This window comes from Pygoscelis adeliae, unplaced genomic scaffold, assembly GCF_000699105.1.
Source record: "Pygoscelis adeliae isolate BGI_AS28 unplaced genomic scaffold, ASM69910v1 Scaffold280, whole genome shotgun sequence".
NCBI lineage: Eukaryota > Metazoa > Chordata > Aves > Sphenisciformes > Spheniscidae > Pygoscelis > Pygoscelis adeliae.
In genome coordinates this window covers 1,564,730-1,585,415 of record NW_008823944.1, presented here as the reverse complement: position 1 = coordinate 1,585,415, position 20,686 = coordinate 1,564,730, and the positions used below count along the sequence as shown (strand labels likewise).

The 20,686-nt window shown below is 44.1% G+C and overlaps 2 protein-coding genes across 6 annotated transcripts in view; one reads left to right on the top strand and one right to left on the bottom strand.

The window, feature by feature from the left end:
* Positions 1-7,991, top strand: part of TRAK1 (trafficking protein, kinesin binding 1) — a 116,884-nt gene extending 108,893 nt beyond the window's left edge. For 4 of the 5 annotated variants that reach the window (XM_009321102.1, XM_009321096.1, XM_009321125.1 and 1 more), the window contains 2 exons: positions 51-153; positions 5,031-7,991. In XM_009321102.1, coding sequence (XP_009319377.1) covers positions 51-153; positions 5,031-5,829 — 902 coding nt within the window. In that variant the 3' untranslated portion in view covers positions 5,830-7,991. Of the gene's footprint in view, positions 1-50; positions 154-1,447; positions 1,538-5,030 lie in introns of all 5 variants that reach the window. The other variant, XM_009321117.1, reaches the window with a different exon arrangement.
* A 9,056-nt stretch (positions 7,992-17,047) lies between these two features.
* CCK (cholecystokinin) overlaps positions 17,048-20,686 on the bottom strand; it is a 4,724-nt gene continuing 1,085 nt past the window's right edge. Inside the window, exon 2 of the mRNA XM_009321088.1 lies at positions 17,048-17,420. Coding sequence (XP_009319363.1) covers positions 17,284-17,420 — 137 coding nt within the window. The 3' untranslated portion in view covers positions 17,048-17,283. The remainder of the gene's footprint in view (positions 17,421-20,686) is intronic.

Below are 20,686 nucleotides of genomic sequence, written 5' to 3'. Positions count from 1 at the left end.
TTTCCCCTTTTCTGTGTAAAATGCGAAGAATTTGCTTTTTTTTAATTTAGTACCTCATCCTGGGAAGTGCATGTCACAAACCAACTCCACCTTCACCTTCACCACCTGCCGCATTCTGCACCCTTCCGATGAACTCACACGAGTCACACCAAGGTAAGGGTCTCCCATGACAGCAAAGCCTTCAGTTCTGTCAGAGTTTTCCCTGTGAGGAAATGCAAAGTAATGGCATAAGCAAAAGCATTAGCTGCGTTGGTGAATTACAACACACCCCCAAATTATTCCTCCCGTTTTGAGTTACCTCAACCTGATTTTATTTGAGAGGCATGTGTAATGTTTTAGAAGGCCAACCAAAATATCTTAAATTTTGTTGTCTCTAGTTAAAATATCGCAGGATCAGACGTAACTAAGTTGGCTTCCAATATCTAAACCTACTACCCTTGATCCCAAACTAGTTGTAGTCCTCATGTGTGAATGCGCAGAAGGTGGTCTCTCACAAAAAATATGAGAGATTTTTCCAAGGAGGAAAAATCTAAATCTTTGGTGCAGAAGAAAAAGGGATGCGCAGGTAAAGAAATCCAGGAAGTACATGAGAAATGGAGGAGGAAATATGTCTTAATCAAAACCAGGGAGCTGTCTACTTTGTTCCTTGGTATAATTGCTGGAAATGGGTTCATAGTAGCCAGACTGAAGCTAATGAACTGGCTTAATAGTAGCAATTGGCATGTATAGGTAGTTCATGCCGATAGAAGGCAATTCTATAGCCTTATAGAAGGTGAAGATCTGAGAACCAGAGAGGGTGAGTGAATTTCGTACCTAAAGAGGGAACTTTTCTTCCTTAGCAAATCAGTATTTAAAGAATTTTTTCTGTTTAGAAGGACAATGCCTCATCGCTTTCTCTGCCCCTTCCAGCCCCTGTGTGGGAGTGTACCATTGCATAGGTCCCCATTCAGAGATGATGTGTCTAGACTTGTTAAACATGGGATGAGCACTGATTACCTAAGGAACACATGAAAAGTAAGGGAATTACATATGAAAACCTGCAAGGTGGAAAGGAAATGGATGATGATTAAATGTAACTTGTCTGCTTCACTTTCTGAACTAAGTTAATTGTGGCCTGGCTGGTTTTTCTTTACTCTTTTCTGTCTTCCTCTCCACTCAACACTGTTACTGAAGAGATCCTTTTATATGGTTGCAGTTCTATTTTAATTTTCTTATTATTGTTGAATTGCTGTTAATTGTAGTCATAATAAACTCTTGATTATGTTGGTTGCTAAATCTAACAAGCCAGCCATAACTGACAGCTAAATTCAGTACATTTTCAGGTGTCTTAGTTACGCCAAAGTTCATCATTCATTCAGGAGGAAAAAGAGCAAAATAAACAATATGATGTTTTCAGCAGATATGTTTAAGGAGCTCCTCCTTACCAACTATAAACGATTCTTCACAGGTCATGTGAGGAGGACGAGGAAACTGCATTATGTCTCGTTATGCTGAGAGGAGGTATAGGGCAGACACTATGACCCAGCGTGGGCAGGGGGTGAGCAACACTGCCAACAGTGTCTGTGTTGGCAGGGTCATGTACAAGGAATGCTAGTGTGTGTGGCACCAGCTAACCCAAAGAGTTTTGATATTTACCTACCTGGCTGCGTTTTAACCTAGCCTCTAACCCAGGTGACGCTCTAACCTGACTAAATTTCATCTCGCTACATGAGGTGCTCATTTATTTGTTTCTTTTCTCAATCTAACCCTGAAACTGTCACTGGGCTGAGTTGCTGAGGCCAGTTTGAGTCTGTTTCTGTGGTTGTGTCCAGGTTGCTCTGCAGTGTTGGTCAGTTTGATGGGGAAAATATTTCCCGGTTAAAGCAATACCAAAATGATCAAACAAACAAAAAAGCAACACCTACATAACAACCACTTTCTTGCAGGGATGTCGTCTTTTTTTTATTGCACTGTAGTGTGTACCTGTGCTGACAAATTAGTAGAAATACTAATCTAAATATCTGTGCAACTGAAATCTGGAGCTGGAAAGAATGAAGCTGTTGGAATTAATAAGCCATTGGAGTGCTGTAGTTTTTGTCTTGTGACTAGGACTTCTTAGAAACTTGATAATTAACACCCTATGTCTGGGTTTCCAAAATGTACTTGGTCCTACCCTGTAGAAAGTCAGTTCACGCAAGTAAGTGCTCTTTCTCTTTCTTTTCCCTGCCTCATGCTTTTCAAGACGACTTCTGTACTTCTGTGTTTAGCCAGTGTGGGAGATGCATCACAGTGGCTGTCACTGCTCTTTAGTTCCACCGTGAACTGGAATCGGGGCTATGAAGATGCAGCTTTAGTCAATGCTTAAGAGAAGAATTGTGAACTAACTCCTTCTTTCCACTCAGCCTTGCCTTCAGAGTGCATGTGTGGCCTCCTTACCTCTGCTGTGAGGAGTCCTCCCCTGCTGCTGATTCAGTCCAGGCAGAATGAAGAGGACGTAAGGAGAGCTTGCCTTAGCACATCTGCCACATGCACTGACAGCCACAGCACACAGGGGGGTGCAAGAAGACCAATTCCAGAGCCACTTAACAAGGCTGCTTTTCAAATTACACCCATTCTTAATACTAGTTTTCTCAAACATGTGTTTCACTACAGTTTACAGGTAGGAATATATGGGATTCCTCTTGTTGAATCGCAACTGCAGCGTAGAAATCTTTTCGCAGTTTCATTTGCTTGTGGTAGAAGTTGGTACAGTTCCAAATCACTGTAGAGATCATGTTGATCAGATCCTATTTAATCATGGAGCGAAGACATGACTTGAGACTTCATATGACGTCAGGCTAATATTCCCTTAATTAAGGAGTGCCTTAAAGATGTTAAAGTACTGCTGATTTTTAGAAGATCACTGGACAAAAGTTTGTAGTGTTACATTAACTCATGTCAGCTGATCGCTATATACTATTAGACGAAGTTCTAAGGTCATCAGAAACCGGCTCAGAACAAAACATTCCAGGATGTTTTCTGGAACCTGACATGCACGATAGTCTTGGCTTCCTAGAGTTCATTAGTGTAAGGTGAAATGAGACTGCAAATTCCAGTCAAGACATCATCTAGGCCCTTTTGTCCATACGGGCAAAAAGGATGCAACTCATTCATTGGCCTAGGGCTTCTCTACACCTGGAAATCCAACCAGATTGTCTCAGTGTGGCTTTTTGATGCATTTCTTGGTACAGAGAACCCAACTTAAGTTAAAGTTGCATGTGACAGCTGAGCCGATCCAACAGCGTGGCTCTGCTGAAAAGAGAAGATCCTGTTCTTTCCCCTATTTCTCCCCACCCCCCAGCCGCTTAGTTTTCCTGCTCTCTTGCATTGGCTCTGTTTTTTGTCTGACTCCTTACTGAGTGTCTTCTACTTGCTAACTTGGCAAGATGAAGGGGAAGAATTCCTTCTTTGAACAGTGGTGAATTCTCAGGTCAGTGAATTCTCTGTTAGCATCAAGTGTTGCATTGTTCAAGACCCTTTAAATGCCATTAGAGGGGATGAATCCATGCCTAGGAAATACTATTGTGGAATTCACTTTTTCGTGTATGTATATGTGGCAAAAATCATCATTTTAGCATGGTTAGAAATAGTTGGAAAGCTTTTTTTTTAAAGGTACATGGAACGCTTGGGATTCTCCCAAATAGACTTGAATCTGGAGTGCCATGGATGTCCCACATGCCTTGTTTCTGGAATAACTAAGTACACCAGGACTTATTCAATGAATGGTGTACCTTGGACTGCCATAAAGTTTGAGTGGGAATTAGGCATAGGTAAACATGCTGTGGCTAGCCTGATCTATAAGGAACAAGTTTTTTTTAAGGATGGCACTGTAGCGCCAGAAACACTCAAACCTCAGTGTCCATGAGATCTCATACTGCGGCCCAAGGGATTTGGAATGTCTCCTTTGTGTTGGTAATTCTTTGGAAATAGGTGCTGCGTCTGTGTTCATTCAGACGGTCAGCTTATGGGGAGAGGATGGTCTACCAGAATGAATGTTATTTGATACGCCTCAAGAAATCCCAACCCCTAATAACTAGCAGTAGTGTGCTTAAGAAAACAAAATGCAGTAAGATGGCACTAAACATAAGTATGTAATGTCTGCCACTTGTTCTAAATGTGCAGATTATTGCCCATTTAACATTTTCTTGTCAACTGCCTGTACATAGTTTATTTTGAGAAGAAAGAACTGGAATTGGGGAGCAATTTAGCCATGTTTCAAACTATAGAAATCAATGTTTTACCAAATTAACAGTAGAATGGCTCTTTGTCATATTTGGTTTGCTGCTGAGTTATCAGGTACCTATTGACCAATTGACAACCAAGAGCTTGACTGTTATTTTCTTATCTCTTTTGATGACTATTCACACCACTGCGCATCTCCATCAGAAGTCAGATCCCCCATTCCCTTCCCCAGAAATGAAAGCAAATTCAACAGAAGGGAAGAAGGGTTTGACCTTGCAGAAGTGCATGTTGGCGACAATGGCAACTTCCAGCAGCTTTGCTACAAATGCTTCTGTAGCAAATACGTTCCCCTCCTCCCTTGCTGCTCTCTCTGCTATGACCCAGCAGTACTAGAAGGACTAGCAGTTCTGCGTGCTTAGAAGTGACACTAAAAAGTAAATCTGTCTTGCTTATACCATCAGTCAAGTCCCCCAGTTTCCTTGTCTCATGGAAGCAACTGGGAGTTGTGACAGCCAGTAGATCAAGAAGAAAAACTGAAGGTGTTGATCACAAACCTGTCAATTTAATAGTTTATCAGAAGAAATGTGGTGGTGTTGGGGAATGCATTAATCCCGTGAGACTGGGGGGTGAAGTATGCAAAGTGGAGAGATGCGTTTTGTAGGAGATGACGTTTTTGCACTTATTATCATGTTTACGAGGAGCTGGGAACTGTCAGTTTCCCATGCACTCTCAAAATGGATAAAAGGCCCTGTTCAGGGTTAAAAATCTTGCTTGCAGTAAGTTTTAATTCCCTACTGGAGAGAATAATTTGCCTACTCTTTTGTTTTCAGCCTTAACACAGCACCTACTCCAGCTTGTGGCAGCATTAGCAATTTGAAAGGCACCCCTGTGGCTACTCCCTGTACTCCTCGGCGTCTGAGTTTGGCCGAATCCTTCACTAACCTCCGAGAATCCACGACAACGATGAGCACGTCTCTGGGGCTTGTGTGGCTGCTGAAGGAAAGGGGCATCTCAGCAGCGGTGTACAATCCGCAGAGCTGGGACAGAGCCAGCAAAGGCACCTTCCTGAACACATACCCCCCTAAAATGGCGATCATTCCTTCCACTCCACCAAACTCACCTATGCAGACACCTTCTTCATCCCCTCCATCTTTTGAGTTCAAGTGCACCAGCCCACCTTATGACAACTTCTTGGCTTCGAAGCCTGCTAGTTCAATCTTGAAAGAGGTGAGGAATAAAAAGAACATCAGGAACAGTGAGAGTCAGACTGACGTGTCTGTTTCCAACCTTAATCTTGTGGACAAAGTCAAGAGGTTTGGTATCGCCAAAGTTGTGAGTTCAGGGCAAACGTCAGCTCCTCCTTTAACTGATGACCAGGGACCTCTTCTCTGTGGGGCACAAGGACCAGTGAGGGCCCTTGTTCCTGGAAGTCTGGCACCAGACAGTCTCCCACTGGGCTGTCCTGCCATGACCAGTACCATCGGGGGCATCCAGCTGAACACTGGCATCCGAAGGAATCGGAGCTTCCCCACCATGGTGGGTTCCAGCATGCAGATGAAAGGCCCAACGTCTCTCACTTCGGGGATCCTCATGGGAACCAAGCTCCCGAAGCAAACTAGCTTACGATGAAGGACTTTATTTTTACAGCTAGTCTTTTTAAATAAAAATACCCAGATTCTTTCTCCGATCTTTTTTTCCTTTCTTCACCACTGCTTCATTGCCTCTTGAGTTTGACAAATCAACTTTGTGCCTAATGGGAGAAATGTGTAAACTTTGTACAAAATGTGTAAATATGTACCAGATCTATTGTAACTAATTGGATTATTTTACTGTTCAATTGAGTGCAAAAGGCTCTGCGTTATGATTGCTGTATTAAGGTTATCTTGCTAACCTTTTGAAAAGGTTTTTTTTTAAGATGCACTGAAAAAAACAAAAGAACAAAACCAACAAAAAACAACTTGACTAGGAAAACGTGAATTTTGTAGCTAGCCTAACTTGAGTCAAAGGTGCATGGGAAGCTATTGAATGTGTTTTGTGAGACCTCACATTACATCACTTGAAGCATGGGAGCATTTGTGCTTCGTTAAAGGCTGAAAAAAGCACTCAGTTTAACGTGGTAGTTTTAATTTTGCTTCTGTAGATGAGTTGAGCTGAGTTATTGGAGTGCCTGGCTATTATGCCTGAATGGATGAAACTTTTTTTTTTCTTTTTCTGTTCCGTATTCTCCTCCTCGCGGAGGTGGTAAACTTGAACTAATACTGTGTTGAGGTCGGCAGGCCTACTGGGTACCTGGAATATTGACATATTCCTACCACAGCTGTTTCATTTGGCACGCTTACCCTCTGTGTGACTTCTTTTTTGTTTTTTGTTTTGTTTTTCAATGCTGCACTGGATTGTGGAAGGGAAAATGCTTTACTATGTGTTGCTGCCACTGAAACATGCTTTGTCAGTGCCCCCAAAGAAAACAGTTTTCACAACTGATGAGGTAAATAAACATGGCAGTGACTTCCTAGAAGTCAAAGTTGCGGAACAGATTGACAGATAAGAATGTTATAAAAGAACATGTAGCAAAAACAGTATTAGGAAAAGGTGTGTCCTTGAAACCTCAGCAGAGAACCACAAAAACATTTAGTAATGGAATGGTACAAGCTGGAAAGAGCAACTTGCAAGCCTCATGCTGATCTTCAGGTTTCATGCATGTCGAGGACCATGGCCTTGTAAGCAGGGTGAGAATATTCCCCACCCATTTTCTGTTTTCTTTTTTCAGAGAAACCTTTTTCATCCAAAGTTGGACCTGAGCAGAAGTAAAAATATGGGAAACTCTTTATCCCACGGTGTTTTTAAACTGAAAAAACACCTCCTAATACCAAATACATATAACCCCCACTTTCTCAGAAAAGAAACAAAAGGCCTCACACAACCTTTAGTTACAGCCAGGCGATCCTCATTTATATTGCAATTTTCTTCTCTGTTTCTCCCAAACTTCTGCTGAGTGCTTGTAGAAAGAATTGAAATATCCTGGAACTGGAGCAGACTGGAGGGAGCTTGCTTCTAGAGCAGAGCTGAGACCTGTATTTTTTTGGAAGGGGGGATGGAGAGGAGCGAAGAGGGGAGGGTTTAACATTCGCTTTCTTTTCCTTGCACTTCTTGTGGCATCTAAATCAAGCTCCCTGTTTGTTACCACACTACACGTAATTGCCGTGAATTGCCGTTTGTACCAGACTGTTACTAAATCATTAGCACTGATAATTTCTTGTATAAATGAAACTGTCTTTTAGTCTTTGTGATGAGAGATAGGTGGGTGGTTTTTTTTTTTCCTGAATGAAGTAGTTATTGCGGTAGTGCTATGGACACTAAGGATATTTTTTGAGAAAGAAAAAACACATCGGTCAGTTACTGCCTGTGTTTGAAGACTTCTATTTATTCTATGAACTTAAAATGTTTTAGTAAAATGTCATCAGCTCTCTTTGCTGTTGTATGTGTGCACTTATTGCAAGTAAATTTAAGTACCTTTTTATTTGAATGTATATTAAAACAGTAGGTAGAATAACAGTTGATTCTGAAAAAAATCATGGACTTAATGGACCATTTTGTATACCCAGAGGAAGAAAGCAATACCATGTGAGAACTTAAAGTGTAGAAGTTAATCATGCAACCGGGAAAGTATTATTTAGCCTTTAAATAAGCAGTAGGACCTGTCCACCCACCGGAGAAAGCAATTGTAACGCATCAGAAAGATGAAATTTAAATTTGTCTTCACTAGTATCAATAAAATAACAGAAAAGTTGCATTGTTGTGTATTCAAGTTTTTTCCCCCGTTCTTTTAAGGTGATAAATACTCCACCTTGATCCCTTGCTTTCATCTCTCAGTCAAAGCAAAATAAGAGGCCCTCACCACGGTTGGTTTTTAAATTCTTAGACACAGAAGTGGTTGAAGAGTTTTGAGATTTTAAGATTGCTGGAACTGGTGAAGCTTAGGTCAAACCCAAAAATACAGAGTGGATGCAGATTTTTATTTTTATTTGAGTTCCAAGAAAGAAGAATTGGATGTTGTGTGGTTTGTGTATTTTGAGCAGGAGAGGGGTGTGAACTCTCCTGCCTAATATGATGCAAAAACTATAGTGACAAAATGTGAAAGTGCAGAGTAAGGAGGAAACATCCCGTGTTTTCCAAGAGACAGAAGTGAAGTCTGCTGTTAGCCAATATCTTCGTTACTGAGGGAGGAAACAGCCTGCTGATTAAACGCCAGGTAATGAGAAACTCAAAAAATCCTGCACACCTGGTGAGAGCTAAGCAGTGATAAAAGAGCTCCCTGGAGGAGGGGGTAGTCGGCAAGAAAGCACAGAAAGATTGGACAGCCTCATACGTTGAGGAGAGGGATGTGTGTGAGGTTGGGAGAGAAATAGTACCATTTGTATCACATACTTGCTACAGAGAGAAAACTGGAGAGCAGTAATGCCAAAATAAACTTTTGGAGGGCTTGCATTAGTATGACGCAGTGCCACGCGACAACCGCGAGAAAGGACGATGCCATGCTGCCCTGGGCACATCCAGGTACTGTGTCAGTGAGTACAGAGACGTCCTGTCTGCCCAGCTCCGAGCCTGGGGGAGGCTGGTGATCAGAAAGGTAATGGTTAACAGGAGGGTTTCGGGGAGGACGGGCACAGTGCATCCAGCCCTCGGCGCCTGAAGACAGGCTGACTTAAACAAGTGCCGCTCCGGGGAATGGGGGAGCTGGGGCTGGTCCGTAGGGTGCCTAAGGCCTTAGGATGAGTAGGAATTTGATTCAGTTAACTCATGGGAGGGCGTGTACATGTGAAATGGGAAGGAAATCTGGAAACTATCACAGATATGTGCAGAAGAGAGCAAGGAGGGAAGCCCTGAGATGAGTACTTGTAGGGGGACCTATTAATGAAAGTTGATTCTTAAGGTTTAAAAAGGGAACAGTTCTACCTGGAGAAAACTGCATTCTGTTAGTGATAAATAGCATATTGGGATATTGTTTGGTCCATCTGGACCTGATCTGTCCCGCCCTCCTTTAAAAAGCAAATACTCACAGAGACATGAGCCTAGAAGGACTCCCACTTAAACTGGAGAGTTTTGTCATCATAGGGTCTACCTGTATGTATCTTATTGCAAGACTGTAGTATTAAGACGTGAGCATTTTGAGGAAGATATTTTCTCCTATCATAGCTAAAAAAATAAGATTTTTAAATAGCAATTCAGACTAGCTAAGTCCTTTTTTTACAGGTTTGTATGTTTTATCTGGATATCACAATGGACAAAGTCAGGCGCTGGTGGTCTCATGCGGTACCTTCCTGGGCCTTTGGGAGCGAGGACCCAGCCCTACAAGTCCAGTTCCTGCATCCCTTTGGCTGTCGCCTTGGTCAGAAGCTTCAACCCCTGAGCTCATTGACAGTGCAACCAGGGGACAAGTGACAGTGGCGTATGAGCCAGGAAAGGCAAAAGAAATGAATGTGCAGCAGAAAATGGGAAGGTTAAATTACTTGATTGCACCCAGGAAAGGTTTGTAAGGCGGTTGTGTGAGTGATGAAAATTAAGCGCAATGCAGTTCCCTGCATGGTTCTACACCAGCCCGGCTGCTGCTGTGCTGGGTAGCCCTGCAGAAACCTACCTCCCGGGGTCCCACCTGCTTCTAGAGGGAGCTGTTGGTTGTATAGATGCTTTCAAATGATCCTTCCCAGCTTACATAAACTAATCGTAAGTCCTCACAAACTGCAAAACCAATGTTTGCTGGTTCTGCATAAACTGTTGCCTTACGCCAGGTAGCCTGCTGTCCTCGATTTTATAAGCCCTGTGTATGGCGGGATTTCTCCTGTTCTGGCAGTTCTTGCTGTACCTGCAGTAGCCGCTGGCTTCTCTCTGCTTCTCGGAGCAGGGCACCCCAGTGCACCCCAGCACTTTCCATGGCTCACAGAGAGCTCTTGGAAACCGCTTGCCCACACAGGGTGGGAGCTGTTCTGCCGCAGGAGCTGCTGCGGTGCCGCAAAGGGCTGCGTTCTTCACTGAGAAAGGAAGGTACGTGCTCAAGTGAAATACGCCATCGCCCCCAGCCTGGGTAGCCAAGGATCAGCCCTAATCTTCCACACCGTATGAGCTTCTAGCCTGTGTTTCTGTGCTGTTACATGGCTCTGACCCAGGAGGCCGAAACATCCCGTGACACTGCCAGCATTGCAGTTCTGCAGCACTCTGCTGACTTCTTGCTCTATTCTCTCCCTGCAGCAGCAGCCCTATCTGCATGCAACCCTGGCCTGGGTTTGCCTCCCTGCCTGCTCCTCACCACGTAAGTGCACTGGCTGTCGTTTGCACAGCTCTCTCAGCTGCTGTCACTTCTTGCTGAGCTGCGCTGGGTGCTGTGGTACTGTGGTGACACGCAGGGTCCTGGGTGAGTTTTGTATAACACAGGCAGCATCTTTTTTGGGTATCCCCTTTTTATATCTTTTCTCCTTCCCAGATTAATAGCTTTTCCCCCCCCCTAACTCATCCTTGCTGGTGTGCATGAATGCTCCTGCAGTGATCTAAATCTTTGGCTTTGGAAAGAATAAATGTGGCGTTTGTTGTTCGTGCTGTATTGTTATTTTCTGACTTCTAAAAAAGTATCTAGAAGCATGCATGTAATGCTGGGTTTGTTCACTTCTTTCTTTGGAGACATGCATCTTCTGTGCCAGCCAGGTGAACAGCGATGGTGTTTAATAAGCGAATGCATGTGGGTATACTGACTTTCAGGCTATCATGTGTCTGAAGGTGAATTATAAACCCATTTTTCCCAAAGGCCTGGAACTCCAGGGAAACTTGGATTTTATACAACCATGAAAATCCAGAGGCTTAGTATTCACTGAAGGCCCTGCAAAAGAACTGGGCTTCAAGGTTGCGTTCCTGGGAAAGGAAAACTGATCAAATACCCACGTTGACAAAGAAGGCCGCAAGGAAACCAAAGAGGGAAGTAAGTGCAGCCCACTGAGGTCAAGGGAAATCAAAGCCGAGTCAGGCCAAACTCCTCAAGGTGCAAAAGGAGCAACTGGAGATTGTGCAAGGGTAGGAGGTCTACCGGGGTGCAGGACTGGTTTTCTCTCTGAGATGTTTCACCCTAGTGATTTCAGTAGATTTTGGAGGAAACACCCAGTTTCTGCTTCTGGAAACAATGCTGGTATTTGGAGAGTGTCTTAGTTTCTCCTTCAGGACAGTAAATTATGCCACAGGGTAACAGACTGCGTGAGCCATCTGGAAACTCAGCCGACGTATTTAATGCACTTAGATGATTTCAAAGCAGAGCAGAACTACTAAACTAAACCTCAGAAGGCCAAATGGCTGATGAATTGGTGCCTCTGCTCTGAAATGGTCCTCCATCCTTGCAATATCCAAGTTATCTCAGAAACTTTACTGGATGCATCTTCACTATACCACAGCAAGGAACGTGGTCATCCACCTCTGAAAGTTGGGTTGCAGGTGAGAGGAGGGTGAGGTGCTGAGAACTGTGTGTCTAAGACTGGGCTGTGGACACACAGGATGTTCTTTGGAGAGCCAAGACTGGTATTTCAGCCTTTTGAGGCTCTTCCCTCCTTCCTTTTGCATGTCTCCAAAGCACTGGACGGCCCCACGACATAACGCTGTAGCGCACAGACGCTTAACAGTTGCTCCCGACTTCCTGAACACGTTTGTTGGCAGCTCCCTACATCGAACTGAAAAGTCCAGCAGTGTCGGTGAGATGTGTCCTGCCTTCCTCTTGGTACAGACAGGATCTGCTGCCTGTTGCTCGTATTCACGTTGAAGAATTAGCATTGTTCAGCTGTGCTAAGGCATCTCGCTGGGCGCCGTTCAGACCTGCTTTAATTCAGTTAACAAGCCAATTGAGACCACAGAATAGCAAGAAAAATAATAAAAGGCCTGAAAGTTATTGGTGTTTAGCAATGCCCTTAGCTGTAATGTAGGCAGTGGGCTTTCATGCGAGAATGGCATATACTCAAGAAGCCGATAATGTTTGTATTTAAAAGATTATAGAGGTTTTTGTCCTGCTCAAACAGGTTTGCAGCCATGTTTCTTCAAGCTGTGCTGAATCCAATTGCTGTTCAATTGACACAGGCCCTTAAGAATGATTAAAGCTCTAAAAAGCCCACAGCCAGATTTTTTTCTTTCTTTAAGAGAAATTTAATGAACTCGGGGGATACAAAAATCAAACACACAGAAAAGCCTTTCACTGCTCTGCTAGGACATCATAAAATTCACATGTTGTCTGATTGCAAACTCCTCAGCTCAGGCTGCGGAGAGGGACCACCTGGTTTGCGCTTGGGGCGCTGCAGCTCGCTGAAATGCGCAGAGCTGGTCTGCAGCTGGGAACATCTGGCTGCGGCGTGTCCCCGGCCCAGCCTGGATGCTGCCCCCCGTGCAGCGAGGACGGAGGGGCCGGTGATGCAGCAAAACGTGGGAGAGCAGAGCAAGATCCACACGCAATCCTGTCACGCAGCACATGTTGCCGTGAGAGGAGACTGCGGTGCAATGGGCGGGCAGGCAGGCAAGCTCACCTTGGAAAACCAGAATCAGCTCCAGTGTCTCCTAATAGCCGACCACTGGGCTCTGTGATCCACGTGCTGCTTTTTTGGTTTTAGCACTTTTTGTTTAAAGCATATGAAATAGCAGGGCAGACGAGACTGTTCAGGATCAGGTGCATTGACATAGCTGAGCTTTCTCTTATGCGCTGCCCCAGCTCGGAGGGAGAGGTGCCTCGCTCTCGGGGCGCTGCTTGGATTTCCCCTCACTCCCAGGAGAAGCACCTGCCGCTTCTACCCTTTTTTCATGGCTGCCATATGCATGGCCCTGCAAAGGCAGAGCCACAGGCTCTTCCCCACTCATTTGCGTGGGGTTTGCAGTAAGCTGCTCTGTTCACGAAGATTTGTCCAGCACCTGTTTCAAAATTAAGTTAATAAAGCTGGAACAGAATAATTGAATCAAGCACACGGAGAAAACAAACTGTCTTTAAATGCAAAAAGGTATTGATTTGCTATTTTGCCAGTGATAATTTAGCCCCTACGCATGTCCTTCCATAAAGATGCATTCGAGTAAAGCTAAATTAAATGTCAGAGAGTTGGCAGTGCTGGGAAACTCACCTCCCAGACGAGCACCAGGAGGTTATGCCAATGCGCTGCTGCATGTGCTGAAATCTGCAGGGGACTTCTCAGCCCAAAGCCTTTGCTGGACTCAAGGGTCTCATACCCAGCGGCAGGGGCTCCATCCTTGAGGCTGCTGTTTCCCTTGGGTTGAAAGAGAGCAGCCTGGAGAGTGGCTTCACTAATGCCCTGGGATGAGCATTTCAGCTACCGGGGCTGCTTGACTTTCCCGAATTTGCTGTCTGCCCTGTTTAGCTCCAATTAGCACCTCCGGGTCGGGTGGGAGCTGAACAATGTCTCAGCAGCCTTTACAACCTTTTCCCATCTGGGAAATTTCTTCTGTTCCCGGAGGAGCAGGTGACTGATGTTTTGAGGAGGAGGAGGAGGAGGAGGAGGAGGAGGAGGAGGAGGACAGATGGGAGGTTGGAGAGGAGGAGGAGGAGGAGGACGTTGCTGCTTGGCTTGCAGCCAGCCTCCCCTTGCATCCAGGAACAGTGCTGTGCCTAGAGCAACAGTTCCTCTTATCTTAATGATTACTACAATTGTCCCCAAACCAGTTCTCCCGTGAGTGTTAAGAATGAAGAAGAGATGTCCCCTGCAGCTACAAGTTTGTATCTTAGCACCACCGAAAAACAATGTTAGTCCTGAGCTGGGTTTTAGGTGGTAAAGAGGGGCTCTGGCAGAATTTAGCCCTGTAGGTCCTGGCTTGCAATCCTGCCTGGCTCCCTGCCCGGTGCTCCCGCTCCACGAGGATGCCTCACCTGAGCAGGGCTGTGGTTGTGCAGCTTTGCATTGCCTTGGGGTGCGTCTCCATGCGGATTTGTCAGGGCTAGGCAGTTCAACGCTTGCCTGAAATCCAGGTGAGGTTTAGTAAGAAGCTGTTTTCTGCTAAAAGGATGAGGGATGGGTGGACTCAAGAAGCATCTGCAAACACAGCAAACAGTGGTAGGACCAGGCCGCCTGCAAAGCGCACTTTCATTTGATAGTTATTTCAATGCCCGGTCAGAAGAGGGCCCCCATTTACCTGTACTGACTGGCTTAAAGCCTTCAGTCCTGAGATAGGGAAAACAAATGAGATGAAATTATGTATGTTTTCAGTCCTCATTTGGATGCCAGGTGAGTCACAACCGCAAGTCCCTTTATTCCCCTGGTTTATTTTACAGCACTGGTACAGCTTGAATATTAAAACCGGCATGCACAGTGACTGTAAAAAAAATTAGACCAAGTTTTGTCTGAAGCTCTCCGGCGTCCAGGAAAGGTGGCAGATGTGATTACTTACAAATGTCACGCTGGCGGTGGGCTGGCAAAGAAAAATAGTGCTTTCTTTTAATCACTTTTGAAACCAGACAAACTTTGCTTGCAATCATATCACAAGGAGAAAGCAGATTTCACAGGTGAAACTACTTTTTCTGTAATTGGCATTTTTGTGATTTAAAATGAGCAAATGGCTGGTCAAAGGCAATGGTGGTGGTAGCTTGGCAGGGGTGGTAGCGTTATTCTATGCCTGGGAATGGTGCCTTGGAAGTTATTCACCTGTTGGGGATACAGAAAGTCCAACCCTGGTAACTGCAAGGGCAGTGAAGTCCCCCCAGCCACCCCAGGGACCATGAGCAGGAGTTTTGCACCACAAAGGATGGGGCTGTGGGGCTCCTCTTAACCTGGGAGCCTTGTGAGCAGCCAGGTGGTGAAACCATTTTATGTGTGGCAGGCAACAAAGAGCTGCCCCTGTCCCGGGGGAGCAGGGGAGCGACTTGTGAAAGCCCCCGAAACGGTCACCCGGCTGCACTGAGGGTCACACACTTTCATAGACATCTTCGGGGGCCTTCAGAAGAGAGAGTAACGGGAGGAAACCTCTTTGTCCCTCCATTCCCCTGCCTGGACGGAATGAGACAGAGGAGAAAAAAAAGCTTTGGTTTTTTTCCTAATGACAACATTCCCCAGTAATAAGGCTAGATTTGGAATATCGCCCCCCGCCCTGCAACATTACAATAGTACCTCCTTCCATAAATAAGCCAGGGATAGAAACATTTTAAAATGTTGTTTGAACGTTCCTGTCATTAAGTTAAAAGACAGCAAGGTAGAAACTTAGTTTTCTCCCAAGTTACTTTTAAAGAAACATCACTTTGGTGGGAAATGTTTTAATCTATGCATTTTTAGATTAATTTGTATTTTCCTCAGTTTAAAAAAAAATAGATTAATGAGTTTTAATCTCGTTTGAAAGTTTTGGAAAAATGGGCACTTTGGACTGTTTTCTTGTGGGCAAAGTCAAAAATGAGGAGAGAATTCAGGTGTTTTGGGACTCATTACATTTGGAAAGGAACCAAAAAAAGCCAGACTAGGTGGCTTGGAAACTGGTTGACTGGAAGGAGCTTGAGAGGAAGGAAAATTCATGCAGAAAAGCAGTTCCATATTTTCAAGATGAGATCCACAAAAAGGGAGATGTGATGTTACTAGAGAAGAAAATTCCCCGTTGCCATTTGCTGAAGTCTCCCTTTCCTTACAGATTTCTGTGGTGCTGTCTGTTCTCCCAGCTGCTGTTGGGAACAACTCCTCAAAATGTTTTTGTGTTCAGCCCTTGGCGTAACCATTTTGTTTTGTTTCCCAGTCTTCTTGGTTTTGGTAGAATTTTGGTTTAGTACAAATATTTTCTGTGTATTATTTTCTCTGCATTGTTTTTGCCTATTAACTGCTGTAGAAACTGCTACAGAGATTATTCACCTGCCTCTTTCCTTTGGCGAGCACCTGCTTTTCAGCATGTGAAAAATGCACTCCTTTTCTTATTCATGCACATATTGAGGAGAAATTCTGTGAATTATGCGATGCAAAAATCACCTCCTTTTTCAGTTTAGGGAATTCCTTAGATGTGAGAACCAGCTGCTGAGGCAGACCCAGGAGCCGCAGGAGGGGTTACCTGGGAGAAGGAGGAGAGTGCAGGCAGAACACCTTTTTCAGCCTGCCCACGGCAGGCGGGAACGGCTGCGAAGGGGACTCGCTGGACAGCCCCCAGGGTGCCGGTTTTGCACAAGCGGGGATCACAGCCCGGCTGCGAGCGCGGGGCCCTCTGCCTTGCGCTCTGCCAGGCAAGGGCTGGGCACAGTCTCCCTCCTTCTCCCCACGCTGGCGGGCGATAGCTGCCTCTCTGATACTCGGGAGCGACCCGTTTCCTTTTAGCACCCTGTGACTAGGCTGCTCCGACGCCTCCTCCCCCTTCCCTCAGGATCATCTTCTGCTCCGTTCAGGGAGCTTTCCCTGCGCCCTCCCCGAATGAACGCTCGGCTCACCACACGGCAAGGGGCTGATGCTGTGTTTATCCCATGATTCGCAGCCGTCAGCAGAACTTTCACATTTAGTTCACAATGTAAAATAAATAAGCCAGGAAGGTGAAACGTGTTGGTGTCGTTCCTCTTTTTCTTTTGGTTTTAGCGCTGTTTGACTATTCACTACAAACACTGGTGGGCTTAGTGTATAACTCAGTCCTTTACAAATGGGGTCACCACGAAGATGGCTGGCCTTTTCTGGCAGTATTGTGCTGTTGCGTTTGTATCTGGACGAGTTCCCCTGAGAGTTCACAGCTATTGGGACTGTCACAAGATTTCTCTAAAAAGTGGCTCATTTGTCTGACTACTCAGCACATGGAATATATTTATATTGTAAAATGAAGGCGTTTTCCTGCCTCTCTTTATAGTAAGACACCCAGCAACATGCAGTGACAGGACAAGAAGGGATAAGTGAAATCATTTTAATATAATATCAGTGTATGAGAAACCACAAAAGAAAGAAAACATTTTCTGGAAAATTCTGCATATGTATATATTGCATTGTATAGTCTTACAGACAAATTTACATCAAATACATGATATATTTTAAAACACTGATTTGAAGAGGACAACAAATTAATTTTTCTCTTTCTGTACAGACATGGGAGTGTGATTTTTTTTCTGTTGCTATAGTTTGCTGTTCTTTAGGAGGAGTATTCGTATTCTTCAGCACTGCGGCGTCCAAAATCCATCCAGCCCATGTAGTCTCTGTCATTTATCCTGTGCATAGGATCAATGCTCTGTACCCTGTTTCCCGTAACTGAGAGCCTTCCAGTGGGACCTAAAGAAAAAGCGTTTGGGAGAGCAGAGAGTAAGTGGACACATTTTTCAGGTTCGTCCATTTTCTGATCTGTTTTGTACTCATTAGCAGATGTATGCAATAGTTGAAACTGTTTGACTTAATACGGACCATGTCGCACCACGTCATGTCATTGGGAAAAATATCACAGAAACGTTATGGGTGACGTCCTGAAAGTGGCTTGGGTTTTTATTGTAAAACAGATCATTTTCTCCCTCCTGGCTGCCGGGAGCGAATATAGGTGCATTTCTCCTTTTTCCTTCCTATTTCACTAGAGAGAGGGAGAAACAGTCCAGACCATTTCTCACTCTTCCTGTAAGAGCCCACCCTTCCTTGCTGGTATTGGGAGAGTTGCTCTAGAGGCACAATAACTCTGTTTGAGAGCAGACTCAGGCCTGAGACAGGACTCCACCACAGTCCCGTGTTGCTTGAAGAGCCATGAATGTAAGTACAGGAGCTCTTACAGTGCAAATTCAGTAACAAGGGGGGTAGAGTTATGAATCCCAGGTTTTGTAGAGAAGTGGGAATAGTCCTGAAATTGAGAAAGTTGCGTCTGGAATTTATAGCTAGAGATGTCTATTGCTGGAATTATACAGGGCTTATTACCATGTCAGTGATATTTTCATTGCTTATCCAAAGCTTTCCTAATTCCTTTCACAGCAGGGTTGGATGCTGATCTCTGATCTTGCCTTAGCCTTTCTGTCTTCCGTGCTTGGGGCATCAAAGAGACACTAACTATTTGCAAGGAGAATTTATGCTTTCAAAAAAGGGCTGTAATCCTCTGTTTTGACATCATCACATTATGAAACTAAAAATGCAGGGAAAGGTAAATTACTTCTCTCTGTACCCCCTGAAAACAGCCAAAATTGACATATGCCAATAATTAGATTGAGCTTAAGCCTTGAGTGAGGAAGGAACAGATTCAATATGTTACCATTCAATGCAGACTGAGGCTTGAGGAATACTTGAACTGATCAAAAAAGAAAAGAAGCCCAAATGAAACCCCACAAAACCAAATCTACACAATTGCCTTGCTTATGGTTTCTTGCGATTTGAAGGAACCCTTGGTAACTCCGTGCTTTTCTATTTCAAGGTTTTCCTCCTGTAATTTATAATGAACATGATCCATTAAAAACGAAAACAACCGCATTGTTTTGTTAGTGTTTGCAGAGGGGTAAGAGTTAAAGGTACCAAAAAAGGAAAGCAGCCATGTTTTAGACATTTACCTAAAATAAAATGGCAAAAAATTAATTACCTCTAGAAAAGAATGTCTACCATTAAATGCTCAAAACCCATGAAATTCACATTCATAATTCAAAATACGTAATTAAGTTGATGAGAATGGCTTCCTGGCACTACAAACAGGCAGGGCTAAGACAGCACAGAACCATCACTCAGACGTTGGTATTTAAGAGACTTCGAGCCTGCAGTGACCTGTGGGCTGTAATGGCTCCCCTGGTGCCATTATGGTCTGGCCTGGCAAGGGCTCCTTAGAGGGTAGTAAATGTGCGTGTCACTGACTTGACAGCTACAACGTCTCTTCTACATGGTGCCAGATTCATGCTGAAAGCCTGCAGATGAAGTTAATTGAAAGCTAGGGGTCACAAACAGTAAAATGAATTTCTTAACACCACCTTAATTACCTTGCCGCAAACCACCGGAGATGTCCTGTGGATACTGCAGAAACAATGTGCAGCAAACATATTCAAAATTGTAGTAGGTTGGCTACGAGGCTGCCATCTAGCCCTAACCTCTTGAGAGAAGTTAACTCTCTCACTGTTTTAACTGGAAATATTGTCCAAAATCAGCCTTTCTATTAATCACAAGGGCAAATGCCATCAGTGATGACTGCTAACACTAAAAAATGCCCAGACTCTCTTTCCCCCTAGACGGAATTTTCTAGTGAGTATCATGGTTTAGACAGGTTAAAAGGGACTAATACAGTAGATGTGAGTGTTCTGCAGAGATTTCTGAAGTGCTGCCCACAACCTTTATGTTAAGTGAGAATATAATGTTTTGATGGGAACATCGTATGTATTGTTATAAATTAAGTAAATACTGTTTTGTCCCTGTGAATCCTCTCTTCTGTGACTAGCAAGTACATCTACAAACCAGAGTCCAACCAGCCTAGTCATGTCACAAGAACCCCCTCATCTGCTAACAGTCACTTTGTCGAGTTAATTATATATGTCAATTAACATGTATGCAGGAAATTCTCCTTCATATTAATACTTACCAAAAAGACCTCTTAAATCCAGAGTGTTTTCTTCCCTTCATCTGGTTAAGCTATTTGGAAATGTCAGCCAGATACTTAAGAGAATATAATGGCTACATAAACTAGAACGAGGAGTTTGGTTTCCGTGTAGGTGGGTGACAGTGACTACACTGGGAAAAGGTAACGAGGATTCTGCTTTGTAGACTCCCACAGTAAGATTTTTATTCAGTAACAGCTTGAACTGTGGCGCTGAATTGTGGAATTTCATATCTGAATTCTCTTTCCATTAGATTATGTGAACTGCTAAAAGAAGTTCCTTAATGGATATTGTGCAAATTGGTAACATGAGATGAAGTGTCTCAGACTATATTAAAAGTGGTTCTTTTTCTGTTGTTTCTGATTTGGCCCTATTCTATGTACACAGATGAACGTCTATGGCTGCATATGTAACGCATAAAATACACGAGGCATCTCTTAATTGCAGACAGCCATAAAAAACAAGAATAGGATTATGCCTAGCACAGAGGTCAGCAGTGAGGCTATCAAGAGGGGAGGGTTAAATGATCTGTGTACGGTTGTGTGGAGAGACAGGAGAGGAGAAAGTTCTTGCTTATATAAAGTGAATTTTATCCCAAGCACAGTCTAAGACTGGGTGTGAATTAATTTCTCAATGTCCATATGTCCAGGTAATCCTCATTACTGCCTTCCCCTTGAGCCCTCTTTGCCTCTCAGATGTCCTTTTCCCTGCAGTACAGCGCATAGACTGGAGCAAAGCTATCACAGGCAAACCAGATTTGTGTAGTGGCTTCTGTTGAAGTTGGCAGTCAAAAGGCCACAGCAACTAGGCTGCCCATGGTGTTACTCTACTGAGATACAAAGCAATACAGAGATGAGACAGTTCAAAAGGAAAAATGTTTCCTTGGGGAGAGTTTCAGTGGGAAATGATTTTGATCCTTCATTTCTACTGGTAGCACAGACGGCATGCGTTTGTGTCTATGTAAAACATATGCTGTAAGATGTCAACAGGGACAGC